This window comes from Ochotona princeps, chromosome X (assembly GCF_030435755.1).
Source record: "Ochotona princeps isolate mOchPri1 chromosome X, mOchPri1.hap1, whole genome shotgun sequence".
Classification (NCBI taxonomy): domain Eukaryota; kingdom Metazoa; phylum Chordata; class Mammalia; order Lagomorpha; family Ochotonidae; genus Ochotona; species Ochotona princeps.
The window spans coordinates 5,573,967-5,596,778 of NC_080865.1; the positions used below are offsets into that span (position 1 = coordinate 5,573,967).

The 22,812-nt window shown below is 40.7% G+C and overlaps 2 protein-coding genes across 3 annotated transcripts in view; both read left to right on the top strand.

Annotated features, from left to right (window-relative positions):
* Positions 1-22,812, top strand: part of WNK3 (WNK lysine deficient protein kinase 3) — a 151,288-nt gene that overhangs the window by 32,277 nt on the left and 96,199 nt on the right. For both annotated transcript variants that reach the window (XM_058658932.1, XM_004598302.2), the window contains exon 3: positions 21,176-21,348. In XM_058658932.1, the coding sequence (XP_058514915.1) occupies positions 21,176-21,348 (173 nt within the window). The remainder of the gene's footprint in view (positions 1-21,175; positions 21,349-22,812) is intronic.
* LOC118760433 (high mobility group protein B1-like) lies at positions 11,007-11,528 on the top strand. The gene has a single exon (XM_058658933.1). It carries the CDS (start codon positions 11,007-11,009, stop codon positions 11,526-11,528), a length of 522 nt encoding a protein of 173 aa, XP_058514916.1.

A 22,812-nucleotide genomic window follows, 5' to 3' on the forward strand; every position in this document is an offset into this window, starting at 1 on the left:
TGACCATAGTCAGAGGAAGATGTAACAGTGCAAGGGGAGGCTGAGGAATTCCTGGACTGGCGAGGCAGAAGAAGCCAAGGAACATCTTCCTTGGAGCTTCCAGATGCATGATCCTTGCTGACACCTTGATTTCAGTTTGAGAAGCTTCGTTTTTGACTTCTCATTTTCACAACTGAAAAATAATCTCTTAAGCCACGAACTTTCTGGTAATTTGTTATAGTGGCAATAAGAAATGAGTATAGTATACTACAGTTGCCATTCATTTGTCCATACAGTCAACAAATAAATAGTCTCTGTAATGTGTTAAACTTTTGCTAAGTGTTAGGGACGTAATGGGAAAGAAAAGCAGGCTGAAGCCTTATTTGCATAAAGATTACATGCAGTAGAGGAAGTTTATAGTCAGTAATAAGAAGGCTTGGAGATTGGAGTTAGTGAAAAAATGAAAGGGCTGTTAAATACAGGTTTGTTTAAAGGAAATGGTAGGGTTGGGTGTAGGAAGCCAAAAGGGCTACCACTTCTTTCCTACTTAGTTTTCTTTTTTTAACTTTTTATTTTGAGATAATTTTCTACTTAGAGAAGACTTACAAAGATAGCACAGAAAGTTCCTGTATGCCCTTTACCCACTTTTATAATATCCTAACTAGAAAATGTATATCAAAACTAAGAATTAACATTAACATAATACTGTCAACTGAAGCACAAAATGGTTCTGGAATTCACAATTTTTTTTGTATTAATATCCCCTTTCAGTTTTATGATGTAATCCAAGATCCTATACCCCTTCTCCAGTGTGACAATTTTTCTGGTATTCCTTGAACTTTTGGAGCATATCATTCAGTTGTTTTGTGGACTGTGCATAATTTGAACATATCTTAAATTTTTTCATGATTAACTTAGGCTATACATTTTTTTAAGACATGCACACTTAGCAACGATGCACCCTTCTCAATGTACATGATACTGCTGTTACTACTGATGATAATATCCTGCTTACTCATTTGGTAAAAAGTACTGTCTGCTAGGTTTTCTTTAAAGTTACTGTTTTTTCCCATTGTATATCAGTAAGTATCTTAGGGGAGATACTTTGAGGTTATGCAAATACATTGCTTCTTAAACTTTCAGCCACTAATTTTGTCATCCTCTGGTGTATCTTTCCTGTAATATTTTAATGCTGGTGTTCTAATCATGATTTTCTATTTTTCCACATTGATTCTCCAGTATTAAATAGAATTCTCTCTTCATTTTATATTATTTCTTTCCTATATATGTCTGTGGAGTTTGTGATTTAGCTGCGTTAGTATATTTAATGATTTTATACTTTGCATTTATCAAAATTAACATTGAATATTTACACAAATTTTTATTTTTAATCTAAATTTTAAATCTTTGAAATAGTTATATGAGGAAAGGATTATTAGTTTTCAAATGTTGGAACTAATGTCTAGGTACATTAAGTAATTTGCACAAAGAATAGAGATGTGTTCCATTGATTATATGTACAAAAATTTGTATATATCATGTATAAAATGTATCATATGTATTATGTATAAAAATTTGCCCCCTCTAGTTATCTGAGCAGAACATCATGTTTTTAACCCTCCTATACTTTTTAATTATTGTTTATTATATTTTTGACAATCTTTACATAGTTAATTAGGGTAAAAAGATTCAAGGGCTATAGGAAAGTGGGTAAGACTATTATTTCCAAATTGTTTCCTTCATGTATCTGAGGTAAAGGGAATATTGAGGGAGAAGCCCCACCCAGTCTCCCACCCACCCCAGGTCCCGGATGTGGGGCATGCTCTGAGATACTTGCTCAAGTGGTTTTGATAGTTCACCAGTTATGAATCGCTGCCAGTCTCGCCACTCCAAGCATGATGAGGTCGTTGAAGAATCCACTGATTGACATAGTCCACCTTAGAGTCTCCGTTTGCCCAGTTTTTCACTGCCAACATACAGCTGAAGTGGTTGATTGACTTGTTCTGTCTTCTGTCTTTTCTTGGTTAGGGTTTTGAGTTTGGCTTTTCGATTGAGGAGATCTCCAAAGAAACTTTGTCTGAGGTGTTCCTAGACCAGATTCTTGTATGTTCTAGTAAGCACAGGGCCCAGCACAGTCCATCGCCCCGATCAGCTGGTGGTTGCAGTTGCTGGTTTGGTTCTGTTTTCAGCCCTGTCTTCCACTGGAACCAATGGGTGTTGTGGTCCAGCCAGGTTCTACCCAGCACACACTCAGCCCTCACATAAACCAGTGGGAGCTACAGCCCAGTCAGAGCGACCCACAATAACCCCCACCAGGCCTGCCCCCTACCCTGGTTTGCCAGTATGTGCATCAGACTAGTCCAGTCTGTCCCACATCCCATTTGGGTCTCGTACATGTCGATGGGTATTGAAGCTTAGTTTCACCTAACCAGATCAACTATCCAGCCCTCATGGCTGTTGTTGAGTGCCTCTCTGTCTAGTGACCCAAGCCCCTTTCCTGTTTTTTGTGCCCTCCCGTGGGAATGGTAACCCAAGAGGGAGGAACCCACTATTTCCCTCCCAGGTCTCTCTCACTCCCAGATTATGCACTCTCCAGGTGGTTCTGTGGCTTAACTTGACAGAATTAGCCCACGGTGCCAGCTTCTGCCAGTTGATGCTGTGACTAAGCTCAAACAACCCTCACCCACTCTAATTTTGTTTGCACCAGTAGGAATAATCAACCCAGCCTGGCTTTTCCCTGATCTAGTCCACATGAGGCACACAGGTGTTGTAGCCTTGCCTAGTCTGGTCTCCCCCGTCCCAGCTCAAGCTCTCCAGTGGAAGTAGCTGTCCAGCAAGAGAACCCTCCCATATTTCTGCCTGCTGGCTTTGCCCCCTCCCTTCCTGGTTCTCACGTGTGCTGGTTGTGTGCTGTGGTCACATCCGGTACAGGTCACCTCAGCTTGGCATTCTGTATTGTGGATTGGTTTTTGTCGCCACCGAACCTGGCTCGACCCACACTCTGTTCTGGTGCTCGGATTTGCCAGTGGATGACATGAACTGATTCAGCCTGGTCTGCCCCCGACCCATGCCAGATGTATGCCAGTTGCAAACTTTCCATGGCCTATTCTGGGCTGTTTCCTGTCATGCTTCTTACGCTTACCTGCCTGGTCTCTGTCCTGCCAGAGGAGTTGACCAGGCTCCTCCATCAGAACCCCTCCCAATGCCAGATTTTGCGCATACCCGGGACTCCATGGGCCAACCCTGCTGAGTTCACCTCCTGTCCTAGCAGGGACAGTGGCTTTTCCTGATCTGCCTTCAATCCAAACTGGTTCTTGTTGGATGTTTCAGCCCAGCCATGGCTTATCCATACCCACATACGGCTCACACATGGCTCACACATGGCTCAGTAGGGGTTGAGACCTAGCCTACTCTGTCCCACAACTACCCTGGTCCTCCAGGACACCAGATGGTGTTGGGGTCTGGCCCCGCTTGGTACACCCAGTCTCATTCCACACTGTGCCAAGGGAGACAACAACCGTTTCCTGATCAGAACGCAGCCCCCATTCCGGCCCACGCGCCCCTTGGTGGGAACCTCAACCTAGTTAGGGTGTCCTCTTAGCTCCCCAACCGGGCCTATTCCCAGCTCTAGATCACGCACATGCCAGTGATTGCTCTGACTCAGCTTGGCTCAGTCCCTCACCTGTCCCAGCCTCTGCCTTAGACACTGTGGCTTAGTGTCCTTGACTCCTGCAGTCCAGTAGGTGCAAGAGCCTAGCTCAGCATGACCTGTGCTCCATCCTGGTTTGTAGTTTCGCTTGTAGGCTAAGGTTTGCTCAGTCCTGCCCAGTACATCCCGTTCCATTACTAATTCACACATTAGCCAGCTGTTGGAGCTACCTTGCCCAGCTTGTCCGACCCCTGGTCTGGACCACATGTTCACCAGTGGGAGCTATGACTCTCCAGGGGAGTTTCCCAAGTTCCTGTACTTGATCCACTCCCAGACCCAGTTCTCATACATGCCATTGTAACCCGCCTATACTTTTAACCCTTCCTTTTTAAGTTTTGAGAATTATTTGGGCTTATTTGAAAGGCAGAGAAACAGTAAGAGAAATCGATCTTTTATCTACTGATCCAGTCCCCAAATGCCCACAGTGTGCAGGTCTGAAGCAGGTCAAAGTTGGAAGTGGGGAACTCAGTCCAGGTCAGTATGTGGATTTCAGGGAGCCAAGTGCTTCAGCCATCCCCTTTGCCTCCCAGGGTGTGTGTCAGTAGGAAGCTGGATCCAAAGCCAAAGCAGAACTCAAACCTAAGCTCTGCTATGGGATGCGTTCCTGCCAAGCTGTGTGTCGAATGCCTTCCCAACACATGCTTTCTTAAGTGGATTCTATTTGAAATAAGGCTGTTTATATCATATTGTTAAAGCTCTAGAGATACCGGTTATTGGGCTCATTCAAGGGCATTCACTGGCGTGAGGGTCCCTGAAAGAATAGTTTCCTGGTTGAATTGCCATGTTTCTATATTTGATCTCACCTTTTATGTAGAATGGTCCAACAGGTGATAAGGCATAGTAGGGCTAACTAAAGCTTGTAACTCTAGGATACAAGTTGGTTAATTTAGAGTGAGGAACAGAGTTGCTAGGTGAAATTCTTCATGTAGTCTATAGGCTGGATGAAGAGAAGCTAAGTGGTAACCAGAAGTTGGATTGAGGAGTACTGAGTCAGAACAAAGGAACTTGATGTTCCTGCATGTTCCCCTTCTAAGGCACTGGCCTGAGCAGTTAAACTGAAGGCACAGAACCTGAGCATCCTCTTTGCTCAACAGTTCTGGAAGATAAGTAAACTTGCTTCTGTGCATGCTGTGTTACTCTTTTTGACTGTTACTCATGAACAGTTGTTTTTTTTTTAGGGTACCAATACCAATGTGATAGTAAAGTTTTAAGCCAATAAGGCCAGACGATGACTGTAATCTCCTGATTTCCTGATTACTGCTTTGATGTGATAATTTACAAATTTTTAAAAAAAGATTTATTTATTTTTATTGGAAAGGTGGATATATATACAGAGAGGAGGAGAGCCCTGCCATCCACGTGGGAGACCTGGGGAAAGTTCCTGGCTCCTGGCTTCGGCCTGGCCCACAGGCATGACCATTATGCCCAATGGGGAGTAGACAAGTAGATTGAAGAACACTCTGTCTCTGTCTCTGTCTCTAACTCTGCTTTTCAAATAAATATTTTGTAAAAATATTAAAAAATAAAACAAGTGTTTTGATTATCAAAAAAAGAAAACCTCATTTACTGGAAATTGTGTGCCTATTAAGCTTAGGAAATAAAGCATTGAAGAATAGAGTTAAATGCTTGTGAAGCACACATATGTTCAATAAATGATACTGATGAAATACTGAGTACTCTCATGGTTATCGAGAATATTCATTGATAAAGTGCTCTGTAGGCTAAGTATCATATTGAATCTTTTGTGGTATGCATCCTTACTTGAACAAGTTATTTTATAATATAGCTTTTACATAATTATTGATGATTTCTTCCTTTTTCTACATTTGTAGAAGCAGATTCATGCAGCTTCTGACCTGGTTCAGTAGATCGTTGTGGTGTTTGCATTAAGGCCCATAGTTGATAAGGCTGTAGTTTACCTTTTGGAAATGAAATGCCTCTTATCTTGAATAAATACATATACAGGTTAGTCATATTGGTATTGTGCCATGTCTCAGGAAAGGGTTTGTGTACATTTTTAGCATTCCATATGTTATAATAGATTAAGTGTTTAGTTAACATTCATAAAGGGATAACATTTCTTTTAAAAGTAGTATGGAGTAGTTGAAATCTATTTGCTAAATTTATGTTTGACTTCTGTGTGTCAGTTATATAGACTAATAATTTAACATTGGAAAATTGATGTTTGGTACCTTTTTGGAATAATAGTGCCTTGAATCAAGGATCATTTTTTAAAAAGATTTATTTATTTTGATTGGAAAAACGGATATACAGAGAGGAGGAGAGACAGAGAGGAAGATCTTCCATCTGATGGTTATCTCCCCAAGCAGCCGCAACAACTGGAGCTGAGCCAATCCAAAGCCAGTAGCCAGAAGCTTCCTCCAGGTCTCCCACGCGGGTACAGCGTCCCAAGGCTTTGTTCTGTCTTCGACTGCTTTCCCAGGCCATAGGCAGGGAGCTGGAGGAGAAGCGGGGCTGCTGGGATTAGAACCGGCGCCCATATGAGATCCTGGCACATTCAAGGCGAGGACTTTAACTGCTACACTATTGCGCCAGGCCCGATTCAAGGGTCAGTTTTACAGACTAGGATTTCCATGACTTGACTATGTCAACTCCATTTGTTATCTCTGCTGCTAGTTTGTGTTTTGTGGCTCCTTACTCGTTTCTTGTGTAAAAACTCCTCTGTGATGATGTGTGAAAGTTATTTATCAAGTGTCCATTACTAGTACAATAGTATTTGTATTTATTTTAAAAAATTTAAAAGGTTGATTGATTTACTTAAAAGGCTGGGTGCAGAGAAAAGAAGACAAAGCTCTTCCACCTGTAAGTTCACTTTCTACAAGTCTGCAGCAGCCAGGGCAGTGCCAGGCTAAGGCCAGGAGCCAGAAACTCCACCTGAATCCCCTGTGTGGGTGGCAGGGACCTTAGTACTTGGGCCGTCATCCTCTGCCTTCCCAGGTTCATCAGTAGGAAACTGGGTTGGAAGTGGAGTAGCAGAGTAGTTGAACTGGCACGGTAATATGGAATGTGAGCCTTCTAAGCTGCGGCCTTAACCCTTTACATCATGATGCCCATCCTTATTTTAGGTATTTTTTTTTAAATTCCTTCTGATATCTTCTTTCCAATTTTAGTATATGTGCTGCTGAAGCGAGCACATGATATCTTCTCTATTCCATAGGCTATTTAAAAAATATTATTTATTCCAAAGAGAGAAATGAGGAAAAGAGAAAGAGAAATATCTTTCATCTGCTGGCTCATTCTCCCAGATGCCTGAACAGTCAGTGCTGGACCAGGCTAAAGCTGGGAACCAGGAATTCAATCTAGATCTCCCACATGGATCCCACAATTCAGCCTGTGAGCCATTACTTGGTGTTCCTGCCTATTAGCAGGCAGCTGGAATGGACTCAAACCCAAGCACTCTGATAAAGAATATGGCTGTCCCAACAGCAGTGAAACACACTCTTACATGTTTAAATGTGGATTACTATGGTAGCATAAAGGTTCTACTCTGTTCCCTCAGAGTTTGGTACAAGTATGACAGATTTACTTGCCACTTGTTGAATTACAAGGGGCCTCTTGAAGATCTTGACTCTCCCTCTTCAGTGGACTTCACCTCTTCTGGGACAGCAGTTGTAATTTTGTAGTTATTAATTCCTCATGTTTGTTCTTTAGGATCAAAGGATAAAGTAGGGGGGAGGGTTTAGTTTGGCGCACGAAAGACTTGTATTCTAATTTAATCAGAAAATATTTCAATTTATTCATTATTCTGAAGTGTAGATCTGCTGATCTATCATGTGTGACTGACTTCTAGCTAATTACAGTGACATTTAGGATTCATTAGTCATCCTAGGTTAGATAGAAAAGCATAAACTGTTTTTTTGGTATCTTTTAAGTTTGGCATTGCTTTTGTTCTTCAAGTAACTTTTTGCATTTTTTTGTGACAAAATATAATTGGATAAAATTCACCATTTGTGTGTGTGTATGTGTGTGTGCGTGCGTGTGTGCGCACACAGGCACATGCGTATACCTTTACAGTAGATAGAGATTTATAAAAAATGTTTAAGGAGCAGGTGTTATGGTGCAGTGTGTTAAGCCATGGCTTGGGATGCCTGCTGGAAAGCTGCTTCAAGTCCTGACTGTATTACTTCCCATCCTGCATCCTGATGATACACATCTGGGAGGCAGCAAATTGTGGATCAAGTACTTGGATTCCTGCCACCCATATAGCAGACCCGGACTGAGTTCTAGACCCCTGTGTTTTGGACAGGCCCTCCAGTCATTGAGAGCATTTGATGGAATGTACTGGAGAAAAATCTTTTTCTCTTCCCTTCACACACATGAAAATAACCAATGTTTAAAAATTATCATTTCAGTCATTTAAAAAGTGTATAGTTCATTCAGATTTTTGTACAGACATCAGCATTATCCATTTCCAGAATTTTCTCATCATCACAAACAGAAGCCCAATGATCATTAAAACAGTAAATCTCCATTCTCTAATTTCCACTAGTGGCTAGTGGTATCCACTATTTACTTTCTGTCTCTGTGTATCTCGTAACGGAATCAAACAATATTTTCCATTATTATTTCTGGGTTATTTCACAGATACAGTGTTTTCAAGATTCATCCATGTTGTAGTAATTAGTCAAAATTTGATCTTAAGATTAAACAGTATTCCCATTGTATGTATGTATAGCATTGCTTTTTAAAATTTCATCTCATTTATTTGTGTAATTGAAAGGCACACATGTGTGTGTGTTGTGTATGTGCTCACGCACAACCATATATACACATAGAGATCTTCTATCTGCTGATTCACTCCTCAGATGTTTCCACCGGCTGGGGAAGTGCCAGGGAGAAGCCAGGAACCCAGAACTCAGTCTGGATTTCCCACATGCATGGTGAGGATCCAAGTCTTTTTGTTTTTTTAAAAGATTTATTTATTTTTATTACAAAGTCAGATATACAGAGAGGAGGAGAGACAGAGAGGAAGATCTTCCGTCCGATGATTCACTCCCCAAGTGAACCGCAACGGGCCGGTGCTGTGCCAATCCGAAACTGGAATCAGGAACCTCTTCCGGGTCTCCCACGCGGGTGCAGGGTCCCAAGGCTTTGGGCCATCCTCGACTGCTTTCCCAGGCCACAAGCAGGGAGCTGGATGGGAAGTGGAGCTGCCAGGATTAGAACCGGCACCCTTATGGCGTCCTGGCGCATTCAAGGCGAGGACTTTAGTTGCTAGACCACACCGCCGGGCCCGAGGATCCAAGTCTTAGCTCCATCTCCTGCTGTTTCGTAGGGTGTATATTAGCAGGAAAGAGGAATAGAGAGCAGAGCCAGGACTTGAACCTAGGCACACCAATATGGAATTTTCATATCCCAAGCAGCATCTCAAGCTCTGTACCCAGAAGCCACCACTGTATTGTATTATTATTTTTTTTAAGATTTATTTTATTTTTATTACAAAGTCAGATATACTGAGAGGAGGAGGGATAGAGAGGAAGTGGAGCTGCCGGGATTAGAACCAGCGGCCATATGGGATCAAGGCGAGGACCTTAGCCACTAGGTCACGCTGCCGAGCCCATGTATTGCATTATTTTTATCCATTTATTTGTTGATGGACATTTGGATTGTTGGTTTCTTTTGATTATTGTAAATAATGCTGCTATTAGCCTGGTATGTAAATGTTTGTTTAGATTCCTGATTTTGGTTCTTTTAAATATGTACCTACATCCAATTGCTGGCACAATCCAGTGTTAGTAATGTGAGGATTCCATATTGCTTCCTGCAGTGACTGTACCACTTTTCCTTACCATAAGCAATGCAGAAGGTTTGCAATTTCTCTCTATCCTTGCCAACACTCTCTTTCTTTCTTTCTCTTTCTTTCTTTCTTTCTTTCTTTCTTTCTTTCTTTCTTTCTTTCTTTCTTTCTTTCTTTTTTTTTGTTAATAAACATCCTAATGGGAATGAAGTGGTATCCCATTGTGGTTCTGATTAGTCATTTATCTAATAACTTGTGATGTTCAGTATCTTGTCTCAAAGCCATGGATCAAGCCTGGCAGGAATGGCTTCTGGTAAGGGCTGATTTGCTGGGATGTGGGGCAGAGATGAGGTATGAGATAAAGTTTTTTTTTAAGGTTTATTTTTATTGGAAAGGCAGATTTACAGAGTAAAGGACAGAGGGAAAGATCTTCTATCTGCTGGTTCACTCTGTGGACCACTCTGTGGCTGCCATGGCTGGAGCTGAACCGATCCAAAGCCAGGAGCCAGGAACTTCCTCCGAGTCTCGCACACGGGTGCAGGTCCCAAGACTTTGGGCCATCCTCGACTGCTTTCCCAGGCCACAAGCAGGGAGCTGGATGGGAAATGGAAGCAGCCGGGACAAAAACCAGTGCTCATATGGGATCCTGGCGCATGCAAGGTGAAGATTTAGCTACTGAACCATCGCAACAGGCCCAAGATGAACTCTCTGTTGTTTCTTATAAGGATATAAATCATGTTGAATCCGGGCCCCACCTATGCGATAACAGTTAACCTTGATTTTCTGCATGTATGTCCTATTTTCTAAGAATTTTGTGTACTGTCATGTGAATTAAGTTCATGACACAGGAGAAGACCTGCTAATGTTCTTGCTTACTTGGCTTTTCAAAATTGTGAAAGCAGCTAAAGGACTGGGAGACTGAATTGTTTTTTCTGGCGACTCGAATTAGCTTTTCCAGTCTAGAGATAGGCGCAAAGGAGCTTCCTCAGTGTCCTATGACATGTTGGATGGCACAGTGATGACTCCTGGGCAGATTGTTTTACCTCTGTTGTTCTTTGAGCTGTCACTACTTCAGCTACCTTGTGCCCCTGTGAGTCAATCAACAGGGAGTGAATGTGAGGGAAAATAGGTGTTTTTCAGACCTGAGTGGGTGGCCTGGATAAGTAAGTAGAAGTAGACATTAGGTAAAACTTGATGAATAAGTAATTTACCAAAAAGGAAGAATTATATCTGACTTCTTATCTAAAATATTAGAATCTGAAAGATGATAGATTATAGACCAGGACAGGGAGCAAGCTTCAACCCACAGGAGTTTCCAGCCAGCCCCAATAGCTCATCTTTCAGGGTGAAACATGTTTATGGATTTTCAAAATCCACAATGTAGAAAATATGCAGCACTTAAAAAATATTAGATCTGAGACAGCCATTGCAGTACATTGAGCTTCATAGAGACAGCACCGGGACAAGTGAGAGCCAGATGGGCACTGGGCAACTCTGTGCCTCGTGGAGGAAAAATAACTACCCACGGGAAAAGGGTATCCTAAGAAGTCAAGAGGCAAAATGTCATCATGTGCATTCTTTGTTCTAACTTGCTGGGAGGAGCACAAGAAGAAGCATCCGGATGATTCTGTCAACTTCTCAGAGTTTTCGAAGAAGTGCTCAGAGAGGTGGAAGACCATGTCGGCTAAGAAGGGAAAATTTGGAGACATGGCAAAGGTGGACAAGGCTCATTATGAGAGAGAAATGAAAACCTATATCCCCCCTAAAGGGGAGACAAAAAAGAAGTTCAAGCATCCCAGTGCACCCAAGAGGCCTCCTTTGGCCTTTTTCTTGTTCTGTTCTGAGTATCATCCAAAAATCAAAGCAGAGCCCCCTGGCCTCTCCATTGGTGATGTTGCAAAGAAGCTGGGAGAGATGTGGGATAACACTGCTGCCCACGACAAGCAGCCTCACCAGAAGAAGGCTGCCACGCTGAAGGGGAAGTACGAGAAGGATATTGCCGCATGCCGAGCCAAAGGAAAACCTGATGCAGCCAAAAGGGAGTTGTCAAGGCTGAAAAGAGCAAGAAAAAGAAGGAAGTAGAGGAATATGAAGAGGATGAAGATGAAGAGGACAAAGATGAAGAGGATGATGAAGAAGATGATGACGAATAAGTTGGTTCTAGCGCAGTTTTTTTCTTATCTATAAAACATTTAACCCCCCTGTATACAACTCACTCCTTTTTAAGAAAAAAAAATTGAAATGTAAGGCTGTGTAAGATTTGTTTTTGAACTGTACAGTGTCTTTTTTTGTATAGTTCACACGCTACTGAATGTGTCTTTAGATAGCGCTGTCCTGGAGGTGTTTTCGATTGCCACTAACCTTGCCTGGTGCAGTATGGGGGCTGTAAATTGGCGTGGAAATGTAAAGCAGCTTCTTGCTGGTGCACAGCACAAATCAGTTCTATATGGGGACGGTAGTTTTTCATCTTCAATTGTCTCTGATGCAGCTTATACGAAATAATTGTAGTTCTGTTACCTGAATACCGCTCTGTATTTGCAGAAAAAAAAAAAAGTTGCAGCTATTTTGTTGACATTCTGAATGCTTCTAAGTAAATATAGTTTTTTTTATTAAGAAATTAGATCTGTGTAATTAACTTATGTAGATAGACACTGAAAGAATGGAATATTTGATGAAAGTATGAAGATTCTAGTGAGAAGAGACCAAGTGCAGAGGGAAATGATTATTTTTAGTTCTAGACCTGTTCAGCAAAAGCTAAGAGTTAGAGGAGGACTTGTTTGGGACAGGATAGCCTAAGGGTCATTAAATCTTTTACATCTCATTGATTTCTTGTTTTTGGTGAGTGGGGTTAGACATAGTAGTAACTAATGCATTTCTTATATTAGAAAAAAATTTGATTTTGAGTATCAGGAAAGAGAAACTACTATTCAAGAAGAAAATATGATACAGTTCTTGGTTTAATAATGAAGAAAAGAAACAGCAATGTAAAATAAGAAAAAATAGGAGTAGTAAAAATTAAGCATATTGTTTGCTATATCACATGTGGACATGTTGCATTTGTTTATTAAAGACTCAGACTGTCAGATGAAGTTGAGAGATTAAATCACATGTGTTGTTTACCAAGAATATACTTAACAATGCTAAAGCAAAGTTGAGGTGAAAGTATACATAAGTAACAATTAAGCAACTAAAAGTAACAATGCTAGTATCTGCTGTAAGGAGGATGGGGCTGACCTTGTGTCACAGAGGGTTAGGTTGCTAGTTTTGCTTTTGGCTACTCCATTTCTGACCCAGCTCCTTGCTATCACATCTGGGAAAGCAGCGGACATGGTTTAAGTACTTGGGCCCCTGACACCCATATGGGAGACCCAGATCAAGCTCTTAATTTCCTTGTGGTCCAGCCCTGACCATTGCACCCCTTTGGGGTGTGAGTTATTGGATGGAAGATCTCTTTCTCTTTATTACCTCTGTAGCTTTGTTGTTAAAGAAATCCTTAAAAAAACCCCCACAAAACTAAGTTTAAGACATTGGTATATTGCAAAATCTTGTATTTCATATCTTAAGAAAGTATACTAAAAACTGGTAGACCAAAACTGTTTTGGCTAATTATTTATTTTTTGAAGATTTATTTTATTGCAAAGTCAGATATACAGAGAGGAGGAGAGACAGAGAGGAAGATCTTCAATCCGATGATTCACTCCCCAAGTGAGTGCAATGGCCAGTGCTGTGCCGATCCAAAGCCAGGAGCCAGGAACTTCCTCCAGGTCTCCCACACTGGTGCAGGAACCCAAGGCTTTAGGCCGTCCTTGACTGCTTTCCGAGGCCACAGGCAAGGAACTGGATGGGAAGTGGAGCTGCTGGGATTAGAACTGGCGCCCATATGGGATCCCAGTGTGTTCAAGGCGAGGACTTTAGTCACTAGGCCACCGCACCAGGCCCTTGGCTAATAATTTAAACTCAGAACCTGTAATAGATTTTTCTAAAAAAAAAATGGTGAACGTATTAAGATACTTTAACATGTTTATGGAAAAGTAGAATTAAAAGATGATTTATTTGGGAACAGAAATTTTGAGATCTATGCATATTTTTTCATAATACACATTTTGGTTAAACTGATAAGTGTTTATATAGGTTTAGTAGGAAATTTCATGTAGTATATTTCATTCAGAGTAGGACAGATCCAATAAACAGAAAATGAGTAGAGACCAATTGAATCTTATCATCCACCGACACTGATTGGTGTGTGGAATTTTGTATCCTCTAAACAGAATATGACTATAAATTACTACATAGTTTGCAGTAAACCAGCAAATACAAAAACTTTCTGTCTCTCCTTCTCTGTTAATCTGATCTGACGTTCCAACAAAAAGAGAGAAATCTTTGAAAAGAAAGAAAAAAAGGAAGTTGAGCAGCTAGGATTTGAACCAGTGCCCAAACATGGGTTGCTGACATGTTCAACAAGCAGTGATTTAATCTACTGTACTACAGTGCTGGCCCCTGAGCAAAATAATTGTATAAGGATATATAAAATACATAATAACTATATATTATATATACATATATATTATATTCAGCCTTTAAGAGTATATTGCTTATAGATTAAAAATAATTCAAGACTTGCACGAATTGGAATAGTGGTTACTTCTTGGGAGTGAAGAATGGGGATATAATTAATGATGGAGTTTTTGGGTGCTTCAGATCTATCATGTTTTATTTATTTAAATAAATTTATAATAAGGAAATTGAAAATGGAAAACATGAAAGCTGTTATTATTTTAGTTCTTAGAACTTTATTTTTTAAATAAATTGACACAGAGCTGCATATATTTATAGGGTGAAAGATTATATTACAATTTAGGAATAGAATAAGAAATAAATAAAACTTGTTAACATGCTTATTACTCCAAATGCTCATTTTTTTGTGGTGATGATGTTGGCAACTAATGTATTGCTGTTTGAAATCTAGGTTCTTGCCTCCCACTGAGATAGAGATGCTAAGCAGAAACTGGCTGGTATTGTGTGCAAATAGGAACAGAGTTTATTTAGCATCTAGGGAAAAAAGCATACATTTGTGCATGAGTGTGGGCCACCACACAGGGATAAATACACACTCTTGTAGGCTAAAGTGTTACCCATTAAAGAGGCAAAAGTCCTGACACCAGCATTTCTAAGTGAAAGCAGGAGAGGGCCATCTGCCATGGGGGGAAGAAGGAAAACAAAAGCCGGATGTCCAGGTGCTGTCAGAAGAGAGTAAACACGAGGGGCCCCTCTAAGTGAAGTCCCTGGAGGAAAGAGCCCATACCTGCCTCCCACCTCTTTTTATGAGGAAAGGGGTGCCAGTCCCTATTGGATATACATGTGGGGTAGGGTCTTAGCCTTACCCTAGCTCCCAATGCAAAAGGTGCATCTTAGGAAAGTAGGTTCATGGAATCAATAGTTACAAGAGATAGGGTAACACTGCGGGGGTACTGGAATTCTAGCTCACCTGCCTGGTTGTAGCACATCAGGGAGAACATTTGAGATTTATTCAGTGATTTTCAATTATAAAATGATTATTCCACATTTTGACTTATATTTCAAAGAGATATATTTCCCCTAATTGAAGCTTTGTATCTTTTGAAGATCATGTTCCCATTATTATTTGTTTGTTTTTTAGAAAAGATTATTTACTTGAAAGGCAGATGATAGAGAGAAAGGAAGAGAAAGAGAAGGAGAGATCTACTTGATCAGTCCCCAGATGTCTGCAACATGCAGGGCCGAGCCAGACTGAAGCCAGGAGCCCACAATTCTGCTTGTGGCTCTCAGATGGGTGGCAGGGGCTCAAGTACTTGAGGTATCATCTGCTGCATTCCCTGGGTATGCATGAGTAGGAAGCTGCACCTGAAATCAGGCATTCCAACGTGGGATGTGGGTATCCCCAGCAACAGATTAACTTCTGTGCCATAGCCCACTCATCTTCCCATTCTTATCTTTATGTCTCAGTTTTATAACTTGGACAAGGAAGCACACATTCAGAACTTGAGTTTTCGCTAACCTTGATATGACAAGTGATTCCACTATTTTTTATTAATATATTATTTTGAATTCTGAATTATGTGGTACAATTTTGTATAGGCTGGGATTACCTCCCTCAAACTCCCACCCCCAAAACTATTAAAACTGTTTTTCCATTTAATTTCATGAATTGCATATAATCTTAACACCAAATTCTTAAATTAAAAAATGCAAAAGTTTATATGCAAATAGATGTGTTAAAAATCTTTAGTAAAATGTAGACAAATACAAGTAAATAAGTTTTGTTTTAAGCATTCGTCGTTAGTTCCATATCAGGAAATTTTACCAGCAGATCATATGATCATACCAGAAGGTGCTGAGAAAATGTGTGATAAAATCAACCATTTCTTATTAAAAAATTGAAGGAGCAATATGTATAAATCATTCCAACATTGTAAAATATCTGTAAAAACAAAACAATATCCAGAATACAGTTTCAGCTATGAGATGATCAGCCTGTTCTTAGGAAAATCTGGCGTAAGGTAGTGATGATTCAACATTGTAAATGTTTTAGTAAAATCAGTAAGATAAGGAATGCACAAACATTGAAAAAGAGATAACTTTGTTTTTTTCTGCTGATGATAGATGTCTTCCTGGAAAATGTGACTCTCAAGTTTTGCTCTGATATAGAATGTAAAATATAGTTACAAACCTGAATTTTGTAAAGCTAACTTTGCTGTGTGATACCTAAACTAAGATAGAAACATCACAAGAAAACTATATACCACATCCCTCATAAGAATGAATGAAAAAATGTTCAACACAGTATTAGCATGTTGAATGTAGCAATCCCAGAAAAGTTCATGGGAAAATTGAACTGAAAGAATAAGGGGTCCATGCTGTGGCACAATAGTTGCAGCATGGGCATCCCATGTGGGCACCGATTCATGTCCTTGTTGCTTGACTTTTTTTTTTTAAGGTTCATTTTTATTGGAAAGGCAGATTTACAGAGTAAAGGAGAGACAGAAAGATCTTCCATTCACTGGTTTACTCCCCAAGTGACCACAGCGGCTGGAGCTGAGCCTATCTGAAGCCAGGAGCTTCTGGGTCTCATATGTAGGTGCAGGTTCCCAAGACATTGTGGCATCCTCTGTGTTTTCCCAGTCTGCAAGCAGGGAGCTGGATCGGAATTGAAGCAGCCAGGACACAAACTGGTGCCCTTATACGATCCTGGCACTTGGAGGTGGAGGATTAGCCAACTTTGAAGCAACAAAACCAACAGCATCTCAGAACTATCAAAACTACTTAAGCAGTACCTTTAGAACATTCTCTTCTCCATTGGGGTTTCTATTCCTGGTTCTGATGTAGTTTGACAGCTTGGAGTTGCCCCTTCCTGTTTCCTTCCTCCCTTTCCCCCACCCTCATATAGGAGAAAAGGAAACTTGGAAGAATTTGTCTCACCCACCTTCCTCCTCCCCACTCTGATCAGTGGTACTCATGGGCATTCATCCTTGTCAACTATATAAACAACATCAAAAATAAAAATAAATTTTGTGAAGTTTTTTTTAAAATTGGCTGGTGCAATGGTAAAGCTGGTGGGACTGCTTCCTGTGGTGCTGTCATCCCATATTGGTGCTGGTTTGAGTCCCAGATGTTCCACATCTGATACAGTCCCCTAATGATGTGCCTGAGAGGTGGTGGAGAATGGGTCCCTGCACAGGAGACGCAATGAAATTTCAGGTTCCTGTTCCTTCTCACTCTATACAACTCTACCTTTCAAAAGGACAGATGAATCTTTGAAGAAAAGAAAAGCATTTATTTTTAAGGCCGAGTTATTTAGTGCAGGGAGGTAGTGGGGTGTTTGGGGAATGGGAGGATTCTTCTCTCTGCTGAATTACTCCTCAAATGGCTGGAATGTCCAAGACTCTGCCTGGCCTAAGCCAGGAGCCTGGATCTCCCACATGGGTGGAGAGGCCCAAATACTTGGGCCACCCTCCAGTAAGTTCCCACATAGATCATCAGGAAGCTGGATCAGAAGTTGAGACTCCAATTGGCACCCACAGTAAATGCCAAATTTGCAGGTAGCTGCTTAATATGCTGTGCCACAACACTGGCTCCCAAAGTGTGTGTTCAAATCACTGAACAAAGTTTTTGTACCTTGAATTATATAAAGTACTCAGTACGCAAATATAGTAAAATCCACACAACTAAAAAATGAGCTAAAGATTTGAACAGACATTTCACCAAAGATGACAAATGTGTGATTCAACACCGTCAATCATTAATGCAATTAATAGTCTGATATTCCCATACACTTATTCATTTGGCTCAAAACAAAGCAAAATACCACTGCTAATCCCAATTGCTAGTAAGCATGGTGCACACAGAAAAAACTGTTAAAGTTGGCCACTGCTGTATTGCTGATGTGAGTATAAAACAGTAGAAGCACCTTGATACTTTGTCAGTTTCTTAGGGACCCCCGTAAATGTCACTTGAGACATTTATCCAAGGAAAACGTGTGTTCACATGAAACTTGTACATCAATATTTATAGCAACTTTTTGTATTCATACAAATCTGGAAGCAACCCACATGTCTTTCATATGGGGAGTGGATATGCAGGGTGTTGTGCATTCAGCAGTGGAATACTATTCAACAATTAAAAGCAACAGCCTGTTAATACTTAAAATAGTGGGCAATATATTATGCTATGGGAAAGTTACCAAACTTCAGATACAGTGTTGCTCTTTTTATTTATAAGATTTTCTGAAAAACGGAAAGATTACAGGGTTTAAGGGTGGAGGGGTTTTGATGATGAATGGGACAGAATACAGAAGTGGTAGTACTTTGTTTTTGACAAACCATGTATTTAAACGATAGAGTGATTAGTTGGTTTGGGTGGGGGACTTCTGTCTATTGTTTCATTCCTGAAATGATCATAGTAATGTAGGCCTTAGCCAGAAGCCAGAAGTATCCTGCAAGGTTTTCTGTGTGGGTAGCAGGAAGTCAGAACACTTGAGCCCCATCTGCTGCTTTGCAGGTGCATTACCAGGGAGCTGCATCTGCAGCAGAGCAGCCAGGACTCAAAACTGCATTTTGATATGGGATATGGGCATCTCCAGCTGTGGCCATCGCTTAACCTGCTGTGCCAAAATGTCCATCTATGATTGACAATTTTTTTAAAGATTTATTTATCTTTATTACAAAGTCAGATATACAGAGAGGAGGAGAGACAGAGAGGAAGATCTTCCGTCCGATGTTTCACTCCCCAAGTGAGCTGCAACACCCAGAGCTGCGCCAATCCGAAGCCGGGAACCAGGAACCTCTTCCGGGTCTCCCACGTGGGTGCAGGTCCCAAGGCCTTGGGCCATCCTCAACTGCTTTCCGAGGCCACAAGCAGGGAGCTGGATGGGAAGTGGAGCTGCCGGGATTAGAACTGGCGCCCATATGGGATCCCGGGGCGTTCAAGGTGAGGACTTTAGTTGCTAGGCCACGCCACCGGGCCTGGTTGACAATTTTATTTTGAAAAATTTTTACTTGACCCTTCCTAATATTTCTGCTACTTCTCTGCAATTATTTATATATTTCCTTTGTTATTTTCATATAATTTGTAAATTAACATTGTCAATCAGTTTAAAATAGAAATTATGTGTAGATGTTTAGCAGTTACACTTGAGCTTTTATCAAGATCAAAACTTAAATAGCTGTTTTTAATTTAAAGATGTAACAATTTTTGATAGTTTACTAAACTTATATGTACGTATTATACATACATTCATTTTTTCTTGAAAATAATAATATCACAAAATGTGGAATTTGTGACAATCATAAAGTAAGGAAATTAGGCTATATTGTCATGTACATTGAATAACCAGTGTCTATAATTATGTTCAAGATAATATGACATCCTTATAATTTTTATACTCTACATATTAAGTTTTACAAATGAAAGTACTTGTCTTTCTGGTTTAGCTGATAAATTTCCCATCATTTTGTCGCAGGTGTCCAAATTTCAGTCTTGTAGCTGAGTAATATTTCATTGTGTACATATACCACGCTTTATTCAATAGTTGATAGACATTTAAGTTAATTCCATGTTTTTGCTTTCAAAAATTAAGTAGTTCTATCAGTCTTGTCCTGCCATGTGCAAGACAATAGTTTTCTTTTTCTTCCTTCTTTACTAATTAAATTTTAATAATGTAAACTGGAATTTTAATTTCAGGCTGTTCTTTTTATGTTATATGTCTTCTATGTTAATTAATGTGTGGAAAACCCTTTCACTTGTATCAACTAAATCAACAATGATTACTTATGGGCCCGGCGGCATGGCCTAGCGGCTAAAGTCCTCGCCTTGAATGCCCCGGGATCCCATATGGGCGCCGGTTCTAATCCCAGCAGCTCCACTTCCCATCCAGCTCCCTGCTTGTGGCCTGGGAAAGCAGTTGAGGACGGCCCAATGCACTGGGACCCTGCACCCACGTGGGAGACCCGGAAGAGGTTCCAGGTTCCCGGCATCGGATTGGTGCGCATCGGCCCGTTGCAGCTCACTTGGGGAGTGAAACATCGGATGGAAGATCTTCCTCTCTGTCTCTCCTCCTCTCTGTATATCTGGCTGTAATAAAATGAATAAATCTTTAAAAAAAAAACAATGATTACTTAGCCTTAACTTTAAATAAAATTTATTGAAAATTTTTTACTATTTATTAGATGCTTTGCCTTTCTTTTCTAATAATGTTATTTGTATTAAAATTATTTAAACTTTCTTTCTTTTGTCCAGAAATGTAGGACTATTTCCGCTGTTAAGCTTGAGGAGTAGCTTGTCTAAGTTTAGAATTTTAGGATCACAGTCATCCCTCAGAATTTGAGCTCTTGGAATAAAGTCCTAGTGGCTAAGTTGTTCCGTTGCATGCGCCGGGATCCCTTACGGGTGCTGGTTATTGTCCCAACTGTTCCACTTCCCATCCAGCTCCCTGATTGTGACCTGGGAGGGTTGTAGAGGACAGCGTTGGGACCCTGCACCTGTAGGGGGAGACTCCGAGGACGCTCCTTCCTGGCTTGTAGCTTCAGATCAGTTCCGCTCAGGCTGTTGCCTGAGTGGGCCAGCTGGGGAGTGGGCCAGCGCACGGAGAATCTTCTGTCTCCTTCTCTCTGTAAATCTGACTTTCCAGTGGAGATAAATGTATCTTTAAGAAAAAATTAATTTGATAAACATTGCTGATTTGACATGAAACTTTACATAGCAGATTAGACATCTGATGTCTATTTGAAGGTCTTTCATTGGTTAGAAATCTGATATTTTTTTTCTGGAAACCTAGACGGTTCTTATTTTTACAATTCAAAATTTTCACCCCAGTAATTGTCTAAGTTTCTTAACATTGTGATCAGTCTTACCAGGACTTTATGTGACTTTTAGAGTAGAAAATCAGGGATTTGGGAAAATGTCCTGTTGCTTGATTCAACATTCTTTGTCAATTTTGCAATCATTTTTTGCAGGTAGTGATACATGTTTGTAATGTGGAAATTAAATGAAGCAATTGTAGTATTACTGTATGGGAAGAGTCAAAATAACATGTAGAAAGGATAGCAGTGATTATATAGATCCTAAGAACTGATTGATAGGTGAAAATAGATAAATGTATGAATGCATGCATGAAACAACAAAGTACTCATTTGAGTAGCTTCTGAAGAAAGGGTGAGAGTTTCTGTAACATTATTTTGGAACTTCTTCAATTACAGGACCGGAAGTTAACCAAAGCTGAGCAGCAGCGCTTCAAGGAAGAAGCAGAGATGCTGAAAGGTCTCCAGCATCCCAATATAGTTCGATTTTATGATTCCTGGGAATCTATAGTAAAAGGAAAGAAATGCATCGTATTAGTGACAGAATTAATGACCTCAGGAACCTTAAAAACGTAAGTTGACTGTAATAATGTCAATGAGGTTTTATTTGAAACTAATTTTCAGCAGTAACAGAAGTTGCTTATGAGTGAATATTGTTTTCTTTCAAGAATTGCCAAGATTTACATCTAATGAATGTGTTAGGAATTGGAACATGTTAGTGAAAGCATATGATTTCATTTTAAAGCATTTTTAAATTTTATTTGAAAGATGGAGTTAGGGAGAGAGAGTTGGGGTGGTGGGGAGACCGTTTCCATCCACTAGTTCATTCCCCAAATGACTGCAGTGGTCAGGGCTGGCCCAGACTGAAGCCAGGAACCTGGAACCCCAGCTGGGTCTCCCAGGTGAGTGGCAGGGGTCCAAATACTTGAAGTATTTGCTGCTGCTGTCTCAGGCACAATCGCAGGAAGCTGTTACGGAAGTGAAATAGCTGGTACTCAACTGATACCCACATGGGATGCTGGTGTCACAGACAAAGGCTTAATTTGCTGCACCACAGTGCCAGCTCTTATACTTTTGTTTTGTAAAAGATAATGTTTGGGTGTTTGTCCAGCATCAAAAATCTACTAAGAAATAGTATGTAATTACAGTCTTTGGTTTTGAGCCTCAATTTTTCATGTTTTAGTATAATTAGTTATAAATGCAGAACGTGAGGTATATGAACAGTTTTCAAAAAGTTTGTGGAAAATGTATTATGAAATACGTCATTGTAACAAAAGTAGGAAAAGTATGGAAGTTAGGAGTAAGTCAGGGAGGGGAAGTGTAGGGTAGAAAATACCATTATGCTTTTTAAAAAGATGTATGTATATGTTGGACCAGTGCTGTGGCTTAGCAGGTAACGTCCTTGCCTTGATCTCGCCGGTGGGCACTAATTCTATTCCCAACAGCCCCGCTTCCCATCCAGCTCCCTGTTTGTGGCCTTGGAAAGCAGTTGCGGATGGCCCAAAGCCTTGGGACCCTGCACCCGTGTGGGAGACCCGGAGGAGCTCCTGGCTTTGGATCTGCGCAGCACCGGGCATTGCAGCTCACTTGGGGAGTGAACCATTGGATAGAAGATCTTCCTCTCTGTCTCTCCTCCTCTCTATATATCTGACTTTGCAATAAAAATAAATAAATCTTTTTTTAAAAAAGATGTATATATATATTTGCAAGTTAGAGAGTGAGGAGGAGGAGCAGAAGGTGAGAGACATCTTCCATCCCTGGGTTTGCTCTGCAGATGGCCACAATGGGCAGGGCTGATGCAAGCTGTAGGCAGGCGCCAAGGGCTTAGCCCTGTCCTCCCATCTAGGTGCAGGCATGAGCTCAAGCAACTGGGCTGTCTTCTGCTGCTTTCCCAGGTACATTGTCATAGAGGTTGATTGGAGGTTAAGCAGCCAGGTCTCAAACTGGTACCCATATGGGGTACTGGCATCACAGATGGACGCTTAATGTGCTACACCACAGCACCTGGCCTATGTGCTCTTAAAATTATATGTATG

Coding starts and splice junctions, on each gene's coding strand:
- LOC118760433 (XM_058658933.1), top strand. CDS start 11,007: ATGTCATCATGTGCATTCTTTGTTCTAACTTGCTGGGAGGAGCACAAG.